Below are 19,458 nucleotides of genomic sequence, written 5' to 3' on the forward strand. Positions count from 1 at the left end.
TTTTATAGCATCTGGAAACCTTGTTAGAACACAGATTGGTGGGCTTCACCCCTGGTGTTTCAGATACAGCAGGCCTGGGATGTGCGCAGGAATTTTATTTATGCCAGATTATGAGAATCAGTGTATCAAGCAACTGAATTATTTGGTTTGTCCCTATTTCAGATGCTTCTTTTCAGAAAAATATAGAGTTTAAAAAAAAATTTTTATTGGAGTAGAGTTGATTTACAATGTTGTGTTAGTTTCTGCTGTACAGCAAAGTGAATCAGTTATACATGTACATACATCCACTCTCTTTTTAGATTCTTTCCCATATAGGCCATTACAGAGCATTGAGTAGAATTCCCTGTGCTATACAGTAGGTCCTTATTAGTTATCTATTTCATATATAGTAATGTGTATATGTCAATCCCAATCTCCCAATTTATCCCTCCCCGCCCCTTATCCCCTGGTAACCATGAGTTTGTTTTCTACATCTGTGACTCTACTTCTGTTTTGTAAATTAGTTCATTTGTAACCCCTTTTTTTAGATTCCACATATAAGGGATATCATATGATATCTGTCTTTCTGTGTGTGACTTACTTCACTCAGGATGACATCCATGTTGCTGCAAATGGCATCGTTATTTTTTATGCCTGAGTAATATTCCATTGTATATATGTACGACCTCTTCTTTATACATTCCTCTGTTAATGGACATTTAGGTGGCTTCCATGTCCTGGCTATTGTAGATAGTGCTGCAATGAATATAAATGTCTTTAACTTCAAACTTAAGAAACAAATTCATTGGGGTCTTCCCTGGTGGTCCAGTGGTAAAGAATCTGCCTTCCCATGCCGGGGATGCGGGTTCGAACCCTGGTTGGGGAACTAAGATCCCACGTGCCACAGGGCAACTAAGCCCGCGTGCCACAATTATAGAGCTCACGCGGCTCAACGAGAGAGCCCATGTGCCTCAAACTACAGAGTCCATGTGCTCTGGAGCCCACCCGCACACCACAACTAGAGGGAGAAAACGTGCACGCCACAACTAGAGAGAAGCCCGCGTTCCGCAACAAAGACCCGACACAGCCAAAAAAATAAATAAAATAAATAAATAAAGGAATTCATTGAAAGAAATCAAAATACTATGGGTAAATCATGTATATTTCTTACAGAAAGTCAATATTTATTGCTGATATGTGGCTGTGTTTAAGTACCAATTCCTCAGCAATATGGGCTTGGTATAGTCCAATGTTTTGGTTTTTAGTTCTGATACCGACAAGGGTTCTTGGCCTTCCCCAATCAATAGAAACTGATAAGAGGCCAGACAAGAAATTCAGGCAAGGCTTTACTGGGGGCCCCTGCTGCAGCAGGAGGGAGTGAGAACAAGTAACAGGTTCCCTTGCTCGCTCCCTGGGGGGGGGTGAGCTTGCTCCTTATATGGGGTGAGGGTAGGGGTGGGTCCAGGGGTCGGGCCAGAGGGGTGGCTTAGGTGTTTTGCCCACCCCTTAGGTGGTGTTAAGTGCAGGGGGCATGCGCAGTATCCTGCTTTTGCTCTGGACACCCTGTTTCTGCTCCCTGTCTGCTCCCAGCTCTTCAGAGTGGCAGCTGGGTTTTCTTTTTTGGCCTTTTTGTATCTTGTTGTCCATAATTTGCCCCAACTGCATGTGCGCTCAGTTATTTTTAGTCCCTTACAGCTTCTTTGTATTTTGTTGCTCTAGGAGAAGAGATGTTAGTCCAGGTGCAAGCATGGCAGCAAAGGGTCTCAGGTCTGAGGCCCCAGCCTGTCTCAGTTCTAGTGCTGTGTGCAGATGAATCAGGTTCCCCGTTTCGCTGCTCACACTGGTCCTTGGAATCTGGCAGCAGAGGTTCTCAGATGACCTGTGCTCTCCATGGCTGATCGCTGCAGCACGAGGGCTTACTTCCCTCACTCTTACCACACCTTGGGGTCTTTGTTCTACTTTGACGTAACCATCTTTTCCCAGATATCCTCCACATGGCTCACACTCTCATCTTCAAATCCTTACTCAAAAGTCAACTTCTCAGAGAAGGCTTTCTTAACCACCTCATTTAAAATGGAAACTTCATCCCCCAAACTCCTTATTCCCTTTCCCTGCTTTCTATTTCTCCATAAATTTGTCACCATGTAACCTTTTATATGATTTCTGTCTATATTTTACTTACTGCATGTCTCTCTCTACTATAATTTTAAACCCACTGGGGGCAGAGATTTTGTCTGTTCTGTTTACTGGTACATTGTAGGTACTCAAGCAATATTTGGTGAATGCATGAATAAATGAATAATTTCCTTTGGCCTGTGTACATTAACAAATTAAATTACTCACTGATGGACTTAGTTCATCTACTCAATCTGCACACATTATTAAAGTTATACTTTTCTTTGGTCATTTTCTACCTGAAGTTAGGGGCTAAGTATCTTCTTTAGGTTCACTTTGGGCCATGCATCAAAAGGCACTGTGACAATTTTCACCTTGTTGTTACCTGGCATGGTTCCACTTCTGGATTCATTCATTACTACTTATCAGTATTTTTACAAATTTCTGCCAACAACAATCTTTCCTCTAATGTTCTTGCTGTCATCACCTTTGACCATCTCAGGTAACCCATCACATGGGTCATTTCCTGCTCTCTCCTCCACTACTGTCCTCCTCCAATCAATATTTTAAATAAGGAAACACACTTCCTGTTAGAAACTAACCTTTTCTAACCCACGTTTCCTTCATATTATAATACCGCTTAGCTTCTCAGCCAGCCTTCTGCAAAGTGTTGTCTGTATTTAAATTCTCCATTACTTCGTATCTATACTCTATGCTGCATCTGTTTCTTAATATCTACAACATATTTTGTATTTTATCCCTAAATTCTATCGAACTTTTACCAGAGTTATTCATGATCTGCTGCTACTAAATGCAACAGATACTTTTAATTCTTTATCACGCTACTTGTATTATTTTCCCCCTTGTTTTTCATCCTATTTCATGATCTCATACTCTTGAGTTTTCTTCTCATTGGTCACCCATTCTTAATCTAATTTTTTATCCTCCTGGTTATCTCAGCCACTTCTATGGCTTTAATTATCATTAATATATTTGATGATTTCCTATAGTTCTAGGTCATATCTCTTTCCTCAGCTTCAAATAATAACCCAACTGACAACTTACAACTGGATGTCCTACAGGAACTTCCAATTCAATAGGTCAACCACTCACCTCCCTTCTTATGTTCCTTATCTCACTGACTATCTCCACTTCTCACTTAGGTTTATAACCAGAGGCTTGATATCATCCTGAGTCTCACCTCTTTTTCCCTCACTCCTCACTTCATATTTATTTGATCTGGTTAATAGAGGTGAGAACTGAGTCTCCTGAAATATTCAAGAGTGCCTAACATGAAGTTAACATTCTCTAACTTAACATGTCATACTACAAGTAGTGATACTTTATTATTTCATTGGTAGATTAGAGACATTGAGGCTCAGATCAGTTCTGACATGGTCAAAGTCACCTGGAAAATAAACTGAGTTAGCCAAGACTGGATTTGAAGACCTCTGAATCCCAGTCAGGTAACTTTTTATGATCTTAAGCTATGAATATACCAGAAGGTACATGGATTAAATTTTTTCCAGATATAAGCAGAATTTTCTTTCTGCTCGGTGTGGGCATTGCTCATCCTGCAGACATAGTCTCAGGTTTCTCACATGCCAGCATGGCACTATACTTATGCAGAATGAATGTGCTGAAGATAAACATTGTGTGATACACTCAGTGTTCATGTCAGGTTTTCCTTAGTACCAGGGACGTGATTCTGTTCATTGCCTCTCTCAACACTTCTTTCACTTTTTCATTCCTCAAGCTATAAATAAAAGGGTTCAGAAGAGGGGTCACTACGGTAATGAGGACAGTGGCTACCTTGTCAAAATCCAGGGAGTGGTTCTGACTGAGTCTCACATACACAAAGATGTTGCTCCCATAAGCAATGGAAACGATGGTGATGTGGGAAGCGCAGGTGGAAAAAGCTTTTTGATGGCCTTGGGCTGAGGGGATGTGCAGGATGGTAGAAATGATGTAGATGTAGGATACAGTAGTGAATGCCAGGGAGCTCAGGATGACAAGGGCAGATAGGAGAAAGTTTACCTTCTCAGTGAGACGAGTATCTATACAGGCCACCTGTAGAAGGGGGGCAATGTCACAGAAAAATGATTAATTTCTTTGCTACAGTAGAGTAGCCTTGTCACTACTATGGTTGGTACCAACACGGGTAGGAAGGCTCCCAACCAACAGCCCAGAATCATCAGGAGGCAAGCCCTGCTGTTCATGATGATGGTGTAGCGCAGTGGGTTACAGATGGCCACGTAGCAGTCAAAGGACATCACTGCCAAGAGGATAAATTCCACGGTTCCCAGAAAGAAGTAGAAATATGTTTGAGTAATGCAGCCAGCAAAGGACATGTTTTTCTTCTCTCCTAGAAGGCAGGCTAGCAACTTTGGGGTAACGACAGTGGTGTATAAAATATCCAGAAAGGACAAATTACTGAGGAAAAAGTACATTGGGGTTTGTAGGCGATTATCAGCCCATATTAGGGAGATGATGATAATGTTTTCCATTGCTGTTAGTGTGTAAGCCAACAAGAGAGCCACAAAGAGGGATATTCGAAGCTTCAGGAGGGCTGGGAAGGCAGTCAGGGTGAACTAAGTCACTGTGAGGCAATTCCCCACGGCCATTGTTACATGTCAACAATAGGTCTCCCTGAAGAAACAAGAAAAAGGAAATCAGCCTCGAAGATAGTTTTTTGTTGTTGTTTTTTTGTTTTTGGCCATGCTATGTGGCTTGTGGAATCTTAGTTCCCAGACCACATACTGAACCTGGGCCCCTGGCAGTGGAAGCGCTGAGTCCTAACCACTGGACTGCCAGGCAGTTCCCTAGAAGGTAGTTTTATAAATATCTGTTGAAAATGTATTGTGGAGAGTGTCTTATATTGGGAAATGACTCGAGCGATATATTCCTTGATCTGAAATCATTATGGTGCAAACTTGGGAAAGTCAAAATACTATTTAGACACACATTTTTCTATAAAATTAAGAGATAAGACTGGATTAAAAAAAAACTCTAAGATTTCTCCTCATTAAAATGCAATTTCTGGGACTTCCCTGGTGACGCAGTGGTTGGGAATCTGCCTGCCAACACAGGGGACCTGGGTTTGAGCCATGGCCCGGGAAGATCCCACATGCTGCCGAGCGACTAACCCCTTGCTCCACAGCTACTGAGCCTGTGCTCTAGAACCCGCGAGCCACAACTACTGAGCCCGCATGCCACAACTACTGAAGCCCGCAAACCTAGAGCCTTTGCTCTGCAACAAGAGAAGCCACCGCAATGAGAAGCCCGTGCACCACAACGAAGAGTAGCCGCCACTCGCCACAACTAGAGAAAGCCTGCGCGCATCAATGAAGACCCAACACAGACAAAAATAAATAAATTTATTTTTAAAAAATAAAATAAATAAAATGCAATTTCTGCTCTTTTCAACCTGTCCAGCTTTACTTTCCTAGCTAAATATGTGCTAAAGTACTGACTCATACTTTATCTAGAACTTCTATCATTCTGAAGTTTACAGTCACTGAGAGGGAAACCCTTTTAAATACTTTCTAGCCTTTTCTATAACAAGTTTTCTTTCACTGTGGCGGTTGACATTGGTGATCTGCCATTAGTAAGAGGTAAATGTTGATTTCTTTTTTCCAATATTTGCTGATCACCAGAGTCTCCCAATTTTTAAAGTCTTTTCCTAGCAGGCAAAGATCTATGGAAATAGACCAGGAATGTCGAAAAGGAACAACGGCTCATGGTTCCTATTAATCACTTTAGATGATACATCAAAAGGAAATCATGAGTATCTTGTTATCAGGTTAGGTCCTGTGTCCAAATCCTACTTCCTGCATGTTCCATGAAGTATGTAATATGTACATTGAATATCTGGCTGATTATTTAAGAGGACATTATACGATGTAATAAAATTCACAAATTACACACAGAAAGGTAAAGTAGAGGTAATTCAGCTTACTTTATTTACTTGATCAGTTGAAATCATAAAACTGTACATTGGGACTTCCCTGGTGGCGCAGTGGTTGAGTCCGCCTGCCGATGCAGGGGACATGGGTTAGCGCCCCGGTCCGGGAACACCCCACATGCCACGGAGCGGCTTGGCCCGTGAGCCATGGCCGCTGAGCCTGCGTGTCCGGAGCCTGTGCTCCACAACGGGAGAGGCCACAACAGTGAGAAGCCCACGTACCGCAAAAAAAAACTGTACATCAACATCACCCAAGTTGTACTTTCGCCTACTATCTGAGAAATGGTTCTTTTGCATAGATTTCCCCATTTCAGGTTAAAACTACCCATTCTTGAACTCTGACCTCAGTGCTTTCTCGGTCTAGATTTTACTTAGCTCCTTAATAAATAAGTTATAGCTAATCCCCTCATTTCCCTTCTCTCACCTCCTCTCTGACCCCTTCAAGATAAAAAGTTTGCCTTCTTATTTCACTTTTTATTTGAAGTTTTTCCTATTACAAAAACACATTTTTCAGTGCAAAAAATTAGAAAATGCAAATGGAAAAAATTTATAATCTGTAGTTAAACTAGTTAGAGATACAGGACAACAGTTTGGTGTATATATTTCCAGGCTGTTTCAAAGTACTAATTACATACATATGTACCTAGAATAAATTACTAACATATTATTTTGTAACCAGCTTTTTCTTTCTTTTTTATAATAATCATTTTTCCATGTCAATAACTAGAAATCTACACAATCATTTCTTAAAAACAACTTTTTGAGGTATAATTGATATACAAAGAACTGCACATCTTTAATGTGCACCATTTGACGAGTCTGGACGTATGCAAATACCCAGGAGATCATCATCACAATCACGCTCACAGACACACCTAACACCTCCCAGAGTTTCCTTTACACAATCATTATGAAGGGTCATATAGTTCAGTTCTATGGATGGGACTGTGATGTATTCAGCCAGTTGTTTAGTGTTGGTAACTTAGATGATCAACATTTCTTGCTTATACAGATAATGCTCCAATAAATATTCTTGCACATATGTCTTTGTGCAGCTATCTTACTATTCCTTAGAATACTCTTATTTCCAATAGCATATTTGTTCTCACTATTTCTATCATAATATAAAAATACAAGAAAGGTTTTGCCCTACTAGAGCCTCTGATAATGCAAAATCACTTACAGATTGCTTTCATGGGTTCTTTTTCTGAGGTAATAAATAGCTCCACATCATACCTAAAGCTGGGTAGCTGATGGCTTTAACAAGATTAAGCTGATGTGCTTTTCTTAAAGTCTCCTTTTATGTTCTGAACTTCAATTTTCTTGTCTGAAAAATTAGAATGTTGGATTACACCTTTAAAAGGTTCATCCGTTGTCTTGGAGTCCTGCTACCAGTTATTTTTCCAACATTCTTCCCCACCTCAAATATTCTAACTTATTTTATTCTAGTAAACAGCCTCCCAAATGATTCTGTAAATGACTCCACAGAAATGGCTGCTCACGACTATGTATACAAATGTAATAGCAGATGAAATCTCATATGAACTTTCCGTGAGAGGCTTTCTGATACCATTTTTGTGTGTATTTTATATCACTATTTCCACGAGGTCATTCAACTGGCAAATGATATTTCACATGTTAAGATTCAAGTATTAACTAATGTGAGAAGTTAGAAAAACTGAGTTCCAGTCCCAGTTTATATCACTTTCATCTTCATTAGATTAAAGTCTTCAACTGAGTCATAGTTTCTTCATCTGAGAAATGAGGGTAATTATAACATTCAAAATGAGCTGCTGTGAGGTTTAAATTAAATCATGTGTGTGACAATATTTAATAGATTCTTGTTAAAAAAATATGGTTCCATTCAGAAAAGACTGGGATGGACTTAAAGAAGATGAACACTTAGAGCTACTTGTTTCTTATCTGAGTAAATATCAATAAATTATGAAAAGTTTAATTTGTAACTGAGGGATATTTTTAATGCGTACTTAATCTGAATCCCCCCAGGTTGACATCTGACCCCACTAAGTATATCGACAGATCAGAGAGACTATACACAGAGAAATAAATTTAACGAAAGTGATATATTAGTAAACAAAACATATGTGAAAGTGTATACTTACATCTCGGCAGCTGAACAGATGATTTAAGATTCTCCTAACATGTTTTTAACGTGCAGACACAGTAAGAGGCTCAAACTTTGATTATTCTGTGTGCATGAATTAATTCTAAGCATTGTACATTGAAAACAATTTTTGGCCATTTCTATTGCTATTTCTAGCTCATAGAAATACCTCTCAAAGATAAAATAAACCTTACTAGGTCACTGAACCATCTCACCCTAATGTGAGTCCTTCTGATTAGTATTCTCGCCACATACCCAACCCAGCCATTGCTTGGATGACTCCAGTGATTGGGAAATGACTATCCTGCTTTTGCACTGGCTAAATAAAAAGCTCTTATTTGGAGTGGAAAACTCTGTCTTTGTAACTTCCAAATACACATTCATGCACTTTCCTTAGGGACCAAATACTGACCTTTTCCACCCCAACAGCCGTCAAACACCTCAACGATCTGGAAATCCTCTTTGTCCCACAACATCCCAGTGATTTCAGCACAGCTCAAACTCCAGTCTGTTTCTGCAGATAGAGAATGTGGTAGTTGTGTTAAGTGGCTTGACAACGTTGCAGGACTAAATCAGTCAAAGCTGTATTAAGAGTAGATCATCTCGAACTCCACTTAAGAAATTCATCCGAGAAAAAAACATTGATTCTCAATTCTCAAGTATTTTTCCCCATGCAAGAAGGCTATGTTTTGTCTCTTTGGTTAATTTTTAGTAACTCGGCTATTTTAGATATAGAATTTCATACAATTAACTCATCTAGACGTGTCTGAGGCAGAATCCTTTGAGCATCCTCACCAAGGGATGGCCAGTGAAGGGTGCTCAGTACAGTTTTTGGTATTTCATTCCACCTTCATGGTTACTAGAATATTTTTCCATTGGAGCTTTACCAAATGGTCTTGAATGCTCTACATCACCAGATTAAAGATGATTTGAATTAAAAAATAAAAAAGTTATCCCTTTCCATTTCTCTATAAAACTTCCTTTTTTTTATGATTCTTTCCTCAGTGGATGAACTATATTTTTTGCACAGGCTTATTTGCCTTAGAGATTTAGAGGGGAACAGCTCTTGGGAATATGGGTCAAACGAAGTTAATTAATATTGTTATAAAAGAATGTTGGTTTTGAACTACCTAATCACAATTACAAAGTTTTAGAAGGTGTAATAGACCTGTTAGGGGCTCCTTGGGGGATTTCCTCAGGTATTTTGCTTTATCCTTTTTTTTTTTTTTTTTTTTTTTTTGCGTTACGCGGGTCTCTGACTGCTGTGGCCTCTCCCGTTGCGGAGCACAGGCTCCGGACGCGCAGGCTCAGCGGCCATGGCTCACGGGCCCAGCCGCTCTGCGGCATGTGGGATCTTCCCGGACCAGGGCACGAACCCATGTCCCCTGCATCGGCAGGCGGATTCTCAACCACTGCGCCACCAGGGAAGCCCTGCTTTATCCATTTAAAGGAAAAAGAATACTTAAAAAAATCAACGAAGAAGTTAAAAACAGAAAACTTTTCATCCCACTTAAGTTATTGATACAATAGGAAATATTCTCCAACAATGAATATTCTAGAGTTTCAGACAACACGTAGTACCTCTGTCTGTACCAGCATAGATTTAACAAAAAACTTCCAGGTGAAAATATAGCCATAGTAAATTCCATTATGTTTCTCATCCCTGTCCTGTCCTTGTTCAGAAACATAAGCCCTTATACTGAACTCAGCCCAGTTCAACGGTTATTCCATCCTCCTGAATTATCTCTCACAGTCACAAGCTTGCTATAAACTTTAACTTCATTCTCTAATACGTACATATTTTTTAAATAAGAAGTAAAAAAAAATTCTCCTCCGAACTAAAAACGCTGTACTTTTCATCTTAACATAAATCTGACTTTTACTTGAGGACGCTGATTCCACTGAGTCTCTTTCAAGCGAGCATGCACCTCCTCCTTTCCCTGTCCCCAAGGGTGAGGGATGCATGGCTGGAGGGACAGGCTCATTCTTATTTGCTGTTGAGGATGGTGTTATTTTGTTCCCAATTTGCACTCTCTTTTGGTTTCGGATAAAAATTCTCCAAGGCTTATATTACACAATCTTGTTCGTTTTCCTTGGTTACGTCATTTAGTGCCCAGCTGAGTTTCAAGAAAGAAGTAAACAACTGCCATAGAGCATAACATTAAGACAATGATGGGGGAGTTTTTACTGAATTTGAAAACATGAAAATCGCTGGAGATACATTTAATAAAGACTTTTTTAGTGGTTCATGGTCTCCTGCTTCATCCTAAGAATTTCAATCATTATGGGAAACTTTATTATCTATATAAATAGAGTTATAAAAGATGCTAAAATTTGAATGTCTTAATCTTACTATCAATGAGTATCGCCTGCATTCCTCCATTTTTATAACTGGATTTTGCCATTACACTGAATTACTCAATCTCTGAAATCCCAAACTCCAAGATACCAATCTCGGACCATTATCTCCCAATTCTACAGTTCTTTGTTTCTGTACATTTACTCCATGGCCTCATCCAGCCACCAGCAGATGGATGACCCCATTTTCTCCTTATCAACCTTTCTGCCTAAAATATAAATAATATTAAAAAATATTTTTTTCCGTGTGAAAATATAAAAAGTACGTTATTTCTACAAGTATATATATTTCTACAAAGAGAGAAAGGAAACGAGAAGGAGAGGGAGAAGGAGAGAGAGAGAGTGAGAGAGACAAAGAGACAGAGAGAGAGATACTGAGAATAAGTCGTTGCAGTGGAATGAACACCTCTAAAATGGAGCTGAAATAAAAATAAGAGCCTCTGGGCATTATTTTAAAATATACCTCAAGTACCACTGGGGAGGCGTATCATAAGTCCTAAAATTTTGTGCTGTCTTAACATCTTTGAGCCTCACAGGGCCCCGAAGGCCTAACTGTGAGCCCCCCCGCTTTTGCCAGATATGCTCCCCCATAGCAGGAGAGTCTCCCACCTGGCTAGTTCCCATAACAGCCAGACCACCTGGATCCCACCCAGTCGTCAACCTAACCAGCTTCAGTTCTCTGCCAGCTGAGCAGTTGTTCACTCTGCTTCTGAATGCAACCCCTGTGTGGTCCTACAGGGCATGCTGTGTTCTCCTCCCTGGGCTGTGAACATATGTGATTAATAACGTATTGTCCATCTTATCCATCCAGTATCGAGTGTCTTGTGTTCAGCCATCCCCAGAACTCTAGAGCAGGACTCTCTACTTCACCAGTGGGATGAAGAGGAAACAAGAGCAAACAAGACTGGGGAGCACAACACTTCACTTACAGCAAAAAAAAAAAAAAAGTGTAGCAATAGACTCATGGCCATGTACTTAACTGGTATCACCTCATATCCTATCGCCTAGAAATGGCTGGTCCAGCTGAAGAGTGTACAGGTTATTGACAGATCAGTTACAGCACTTGTTGGGAGACAACAAACTGAAAGCTTAAGATTCTGTCTTGAAAAACTTAACATAGTCTTTGAACCAACTATTGTGTGATACTGTCTCCCCCAAATCCAGAATACAAGGGGCTGGTAATCAAGGGGTAGAAGTGGTAGTGATGATCTCACTTTACTTCTAATAACACACTCACAGAATTTTTGTTTCTCATCTTGAAAACTCTGAGCTCTGCTGGTTAGGTTTTAGACCCCAAGGAGAGAATGTTTCCACCATGAGACACAGCAGTGGTTCCACTGAATTGGAAGACTGAACTGCCACCTGGCCATTCTGAACTCCTTATGCAACTGAGCACTTGGGTAAAATAAAGGTTTACTACTGGCTGGAGTATTGACCCCAATTCCCAAGAGTAAATTGGGTTGCTAGGACATAATGGAGACAAAGAGGATTATGACTGGAATGCTGAGGATCCTCAGGGTGCCTATTACTACTTTCATGTCTTATAATAAAGATTAATTGAAAACTACAGCAAAAATTCCTACTTTAAATCCTGATTTTTACAATCATATCACCATATCCCTCTAATTCATTATCCTTTAACTTTTCATTGTTACATTAATACATGGAAGTACATTGTATACCAGTGTCCACAATCCCAGCAAACCTTCTTCACCAGGCTGTTTCACTTATGCCGATGCAAACTGGCTCCAGTCTTCTGCTGGGTTTTGTGCCAAGAGACCTTGGTCCTCCTGTCACTCAGATTCATAACCCCTCTTTTGCCTTTCACCATTTTAATCGGCACTAGTGCTGAAGGAATTATCTATTTTTCCCCATTCAGAAACTTACCAAAGCTAACATAAACTGAGTGAATCCATTGTGGTCCTTTTACAAGTTTGAGGAGTTGGTAGAGCATTGGGATCACTTAATGCAAAATTTTGGTAGACATTCCATCTATCATCACCCTTTTCACGCCGTTTTTAATTAACCGGGATCTAGGCAGTCTTCTCTTGATGGATGTCTAATTAGAGCCTTACATTTGTGAGGTTAACTTCACCCCCAAAGTGATATTTTTTCAGGCTGCTTATTGGAAAGACAGCCCTATATGACTTTAAAAAATTTTAAATATGTACCAACACAATAATTGTCACATATTTTCTGCCATGCAAGAGAAGGGATGTGGCCATTGAAGAATATTCCTTTAGTTTTTTTCAGAAGACCTTCCTCAAGTTCCATTTTCTAATTCATATATATATGCACACATATATATATGTTATGAAGAACTGGCTCGTGTGATTATGGAGGTTAAGTCTCACATTCTGCCATCTGCAAGCCGGAGACACAGGAAAGTTGGTGGTGTGATTCCAGTCCAAGTCTCAAGGCCTGAGAATCTGGGAGCCAATAGCGTAAATCCCATTCCAAGGGCACGAGAAGACTGATGGAGTAACTGTGTTAAGCTCTTGACAAACTCCAAATAAATTATTTGGCACATTTTACTGTAGTCCTTAGAATCCTTGTCATGTAATGGAATGTATGATCATGGTTATTCTTACTGAATAATCTGTTACAACTGAGTTGGGAGGAAGGAATATGTGAGAATTAGCTGGTAAGTAGAAGCGTCAATGAACTCATTACATACAACAGTGGCTCTCTGGTTGGATGCCCTTCATCCATATTTGGAGGATATAATATATCTAATAAGTAGATATTGTTTAAAATGTCTACAAGTTATTTTGGTATATTCCCCCTTCCGTCTCTGATATGAAAAACAATAGTTTGAAACATCTGGTCATAGGTGAGAATAGGAAGAGTGAAGAATTCTCTAGCAGTCCTCAAATTTGGGACAAGTAGCCCCCATTTTCCAATTAACTGAACTAATCAGAATCAATGTATCATTACATTGATTAAACAAACATCCTTGTCTGCGATTATAACAATGTTGGTCATCATCATAATAATGATCAACAAACAGCAGTATATTTATACCATTTTTAAGAGTTTATGAAGTCTTTTTGCACTTTCAGTTTCAAGGCTGGTCCAACCCGGGGCCAGCCCTACTTGGATACCTGAATCATGTTTAAATTACCTTATTTGTTGAGGACTTTCTTTCCTGCATTAATGATCTCAGAATGGGACTTTTGAGTAACGTGGGAATTCATTAAGAAGTTAAAACAGCACAAAGTGTCGACTACATTTATCTTCACCTAACAATGATTTTTTTGTTGCAAAATCATTCTGTTTTAATAACAGTTCAGATTAAATCACGATAATGGATTTACCAGTGAATTAGGATACAAGCAGAATTACAAGAAATGGTTCCCAAGTTTCATTCAGGTATCTCTTACATGTATTTACTCTTGGTTTTCTGATTTAACGTCTCAGTTAAAAATAGCATTACCTGAAATTGCTATTTTCCATATAATTTTTTTCAAAAGCATAAAAGATGAATCAATTAGAAGGTGATCAAAAATTTACAGATAAAGTTTCTCTCAAATATTGGTCAACATGAAGTTATAAAATTTTACCTAACAATGATTGAAATAAAAACAAACATAACTATTAAAATATGAATTTGCCAGATATTTTGCTGCTTTTCACTAATCTTTCGTAAGAGTCTTGTAAATTCTTCTGGTTGCAAGTGATGAAAGACAGAGAGTTTAGGATTTAGTATTGGCTTTAAAAAAACATACCATGTTTGGTTCTTTACTTTTACATTCTTGCACCTTTAACACTAGCAATTTAACATTGGTAAACGGAATAATGGCACCTAAAGATAGTCTTGTTCTAATCCCCTGAACCTGTGAATACACTTCTCCCTTGGTATTCAAGGGGAATTGGGTCCAGGTCCCTCATATAAAATGACATAGTATTTGCCTATAAACCTGTGCACATCCTCTTGAAACTTTATATCATCTCTAGGTTACTTATAAAACCAATGTAAATGCTATGTAAATAGTTGCCAGCTCATAGCAAATTTATTTTGCCTTTTGGAAGTTTCTGGAATTTAATTTTTCCAAGTATTTTTGATTGATAGTTGGTTGAATCAGTGGATGTGGAACACGAGGGTGCGGAGGGTCAGCTCTATGCTACTTTACTTGCAAAAGGCACTTTATAGAAGTAATTCAGGATGTGGACCTTGAGTTGGTGGCATTATTGTGGATTCTCTGGGTGGGCTCAGTCCAATCAAATGAGTCCTTAAAAAGGAAGAACTTTTTCCATCTGAGTCAGAGAGGGGATGGCAGAAGGAGGAGGAGAGATGTGAAACATGAGAGACTTGCCCCCCTGTTGTTGGCTTTGATGGTGGAGGAAGGGGGGCCATGAGCCAAGCACTGCAGCAGCTTCTAGAAACTGGGACTGGCCCTTGGCTGATAGCCAGCAACATAACAGGGCCTTGGTCATAAACTTCAAGGAAATGAATTCTGTCAACAGCCCAAATGAGAAGACAATAGATTGTCCCCTAGAGCCCCTCGAAATGAATGCAGTCTGCAGCCTGGTGAGACCTGTATTGGACTCCTGACCTACAGAACAGTAAGATAATAAATCTGTATTTTTTTAGCTGCTTATTTTGTTATGGCCTCAATAGGACACAAACTTTCAAAATCCCATCTTAATTAATGTCTGATTATGAATACAGAGCAGAAAATTATGTGAATGCTTCATTTCTGGTAATATTGTTCTATTTTTTTTTTTTTTTTGGCCATTCACCACAGCTTGCAGAATTGAACACAGGTCCTTGGCAGTGAATGCATGGAGTCCTAACCACTGAACTGCCAGGGAATTCCCTGTTCTACATTTTTTTGACCTTTAAACATTTGCCCACTGTTCTTTTATAATATTCTGAATCCATTCTGAAGATGGTACTTTCTCTACCTGCTCTCCCATGATGGGTTCCCTGCCAGTTCTTAAGGTCTTTATCTTTGTCTACATAGCTAGACGGTCAATGACCGCACTGGTAATGACCTATTTTGATCTTTGAGATGCCTCTTGTCTTCTCCGTGTTCCTAAGCTCTCTTTTTAGATGCTTGTCCCCACAGCACCTGCTCAGTGGCTGTGTTGACAGAGGGCAGTTTACCTCTTGCCAAACCCTTCCTCTTACAAATAAGTGAATCAGGGAAGACATCTCTCTCCAATCAGATCGATCAGATCCTCTTTCCAGGAATTTGGATTTAGAACTCTGATAATTTAAAATAAATGTTGATATAAATAATGTATATCTCAAATATTTAAATGTATCCAATATATATACTTGTATATATATATATCTATGATTGAAATATACATATATCTGTAAATGACTGAAGCAACCATTACCTTCCATGTGCAGAGAGAAGTGGAAAGAGTCTGCAGACAGAGAAACATGAATCAGGCATGTACTAGTCTGCTGTGATGCTGTAGGAATTTATCACAAGCTTGGTGGCTTAAAATAACACTAAGGTATTCTATTATAGCTCTGGAAGAGAGAAATCCAAAGTCAGTTTTACTGGGCCTAAACCTGGGTGTCGGCTGGGCCATGCCAAGAGCTCTAGGGCAGAGAGAATCCATTTCTTTGCTTTTTCCAGCTTTGAGATGTGCAGTCCTTGGCTTATGGCCCCTTCCTCCAACTTCAAAGCCAGCAGCATAGCATCTTCAAATCTCTGCTTCCAAGATCACATTACCTTCTTTTGTGTGGTAAAATCTGCCTCTACCTCTCTCATGTGACACTTGTAAATACAATAGAACCACCTGGGTAATCCAGGATAATCTCCCTATCGCAGGATCTGTAATTGCATCTGCAAAATCCCTTTGCCATATAAACTTTATATGTTACTTAGAGTCACAGGGTCAGGGATTAGGTCTGGATATCTTTTGGGGCCATCATTCAGCTTACCACAAGATATTTGGAAAAAAACCAATAATACAGAGACCAAATGAACCCCGAGAAAGCAAGAGAGAAATTCAGAGGGAAGAGAGTGTTTGCCTTGGATTTTCAAGGATTTCTAGTTCCTGATTCTAGCCCCTTAGCAGGTCTTGCTGTTTCTTACCTTTTGGGGTTTTATGTGGTGTTCTTGATTATTATTATAATAAATACCCATTTCACTTAAGCCAGCTTGATTACTCTTCTGCTTTTGTTTTCCCCCAACCAAATGCATCCTAGGATACTAATTCTTCTGTAGATGATGGTCACATTGGCCAGTTGCCACAGATGATCAATCTGGACTCATGGTCAGTTACTGCTTCTGAATAGTTGGTTCTCCTTTCAAACCGTTGCTTCTCACAGTCTATTGTCAGTCATCCTGATGCTTCCTGGTCTGTAGATTTTCCAGGTAATTAGGACTGGTAGGGAATGCTCTTGTCTCAGAAAAAGTGGATAACTTCCATGTTAACTTCTGTTTCCCCTCTTAAGTTTCTTCCCATTCCATACTTCATGACATAGTGAAGTATATATTCAAAACTAGTGATGTAGTTTGGGGCAAGACGCTTAATCTCAGTGAACCTCAGTTTTCTCATCTGTAAAATGGAGATAAAAATATCAGCTTCTCAAGGTTAAGAGGATTAAATGAGATATATATGTACATATTTAAGTACATGTACAAACACAGGGTTATGTTACTCCTCTTCCTTGTTTTTGTATTATTATTATTATTTACAGTCTTTGGCTGTCAGGGACAATTCCAATCATCTTGCAAATTCTGAAAAAACCCAGTTAGATGAGTCACTTTTTTTTTTTCTGTCTGTGCCATGTGGCATGTGGGATCCTAGTTCCCCAACCAGGGATCGAACCCGCATCCCCTGCAGTGGAAGCGCAGAGTCTTAACCACTGGACCCCCAGGGAAGTCCCAGAAGATTCATTTTTAATTACATGTGGTTGCATGACTTAGACTATCTCCGTTAATCCTACTTTAACTATTAAAAAAAAAATAGGAAAAGCATGTTACTGATGGGAAACTAAGGTCAGAGAGGTTAAGTGTCACCTGGTAAAGAAGTAATAGAGCTAGCCTTAAAATTCAGGTTTTCTGACTTCAGTATTTTTCTTTAATTCATAATGTTCTGTGTGTGAGACGGTCCAATAACAGTTCAGAGCATGTTATTTTCTCGATGGCTGAATTGTCTCCTATGGACCTTGACTATAATACTTTGCATCTGATGTGGCACAAAGCTTTTTCATTTCTTCTTACACATCTTTGATTTTACGATCTTCAAGCATGCCTTACTCCACATTGTGTCCAAGAGTTGAAAATGACATTCTTAGCAAACAAACTTTCAAGGTTTCCTGTGCAAAAAGGGCAAAATTTTGTTGACTGCATCTCTCAACACTTCCTTTACCTTTTCATTCCTTAGACTATAAATGAAGGGGTTCAGAAGAGGGGTCCCCATTATGGTGAGGATAGCTGTCACTTTGTCAAGTTCCAGGGAATGACTCTGGCTGGGTCTCACATACATGAAAATGTTGCTCCCGTAGGCAATGGAGAACACAGTGATGTGAGAAGTACAGGTGGAAAAGGCTTTCTGACATCCTTGGGCCGAGGGGATGCGCAGGATGGTAGAAATGATGTAGGTGTAGGACACGGTGGTGAGCACCAGCGAGGTCAGGACCACGAGGGAAGATAAGAAGCAGCTTATCATCTCAATGAAATGAGTGTCTATGCAGGCCGCCTGCAGTAAAGGAGCGATGTCACAGAAGAAATGACTAATTTCTTCAGTGCAGTATGGCAATCTGGACACCACAATAGTTGGGCAAAGCACTGACGGGAAGGCCCCCTCCCAGCAGCCCAGAACTAACAGGAGGCAGGCCCTGCTATTCATGATGATGGTGTAGCACAGCGGGTTACAGATGGCCACATAGCGGTCAAAGGACATCACCTCCAAGAAGATAAACTCCACTGTCCCCAGAAAGAAGTAGAAATATGTTTGGATGACGCAGCCAGCAAAAGGTATGTTTTTCTTTTCCTCTAAGAGGCAAGCTAGCAACTTTGAGGCAATAGTAGTTGTGAATAAAATGTCCCAAAATGACTTATTATTGAGGAAGAAGTACATTGGTGTTTGGAGACGATTATCAGTCCATATTAAGGAAATGATAACAATGTTTCCTGTTATAGTGAGTGTATAAACCAGCAGGAGAATGAGAAATAGCAAGATCTGAAGCTCCTGGACAGAGGGAAAGGAGACAAGGGTGAATTCAATCATGCTAGTCTGGTTTCTCATGGCCATTTCTGTGTGAGGGGTGAAGAAATGAAGAAGGTTAGAACAGTTTAAGATGTCTTTCAAATGTTTTATGATTTCACTAAATATAGAATAGAGAGAACATTCAAGAGTGAGGGGTTCTAATTCTGTCTGTGGCCTTGGGCAAATCAAATTATATCACTAGGCCTCAGTTCTCATCTATATAATTGATGTGCTAGGGGAAAAAAAGCAAACAGCAACTCTGTGATCATTTTAAACTTTAACCATTTGATTTTTATTTAACTAAAATATTTCTTCTCTCTTTTTTCCTTCCTTAAACCCAAATGTATTCAAACTAACTGAAATATGTAATTAACTGAAAATCATTCAAGTTATTTTGATCATATATTGTAATCATTTAATAATATGGATATCCTAGCTGAAAACCTCAGATTATATTTATTGAAGGAAGAGAGGCTATCAGACAGATTCTATTTTCATTCCTCTGTTAAGACTGACTAGCATATCATGAACTGAAGGATCCTTTTAACCTATCATAATTGAAATAACAACTGAGTTATTTCAAATGAGTTAAGATGAGATAAACAATAGATTAGGTAAAATTTTAAACAGAGTTAGTAATTAGGAAGATATATCAAAAGAATTTATCTTTAATGAAGCAAAGAGAGATAGACATTGAAAATATGAGACAATGTTCAAAGAAATGAAAGGAATGGGA

The 19,458-nt window shown here is 39.3% G+C and overlaps 2 protein-coding genes across 2 annotated transcripts; both read right to left on the bottom strand.

The window, feature by feature from the left end:
• Positions 1-3,569: 3,569 nt before the first annotated feature.
• On the bottom strand, positions 3,570-5,523 carry LOC111167460 (olfactory receptor 6M1-like). The gene is given in 2 exon segments (XM_030764504.2): positions 3,570-4,193; positions 4,196-5,523. Coding segments are annotated over 2 exon segments (945 nt in total). The 5' UTR covers positions 4,719-5,523; the 3' UTR covers positions 3,570-3,771.
• A 10,403-nt stretch (positions 5,524-15,926) lies between these two features.
• On the bottom strand, positions 15,927-19,243 carry LOC111167461 (olfactory receptor 6M1-like). Its single transcript, XM_089914201.1, has one exon. The coding sequence runs from the start codon at positions 18,765-18,767 to the stop codon at positions 17,820-17,822; it is 948 nt and encodes a 315-aa protein (XP_089770327.1). The 5' UTR covers positions 18,768-19,243; the 3' UTR covers positions 15,927-17,819.
• Between the last annotated feature and the right edge of the window lie 215 nt (positions 19,244-19,458).

The sequence above is a fragment of the Delphinapterus leucas genome, chromosome 7, assembly GCF_059928025.1.
Source record: "Delphinapterus leucas isolate spDelLeu-1000000601 "Yukka" chromosome 7, BTC_Dleu_Yukka2, whole genome shotgun sequence".
Taxonomy (NCBI): domain Eukaryota; kingdom Metazoa; phylum Chordata; class Mammalia; order Artiodactyla; family Monodontidae; genus Delphinapterus; species Delphinapterus leucas.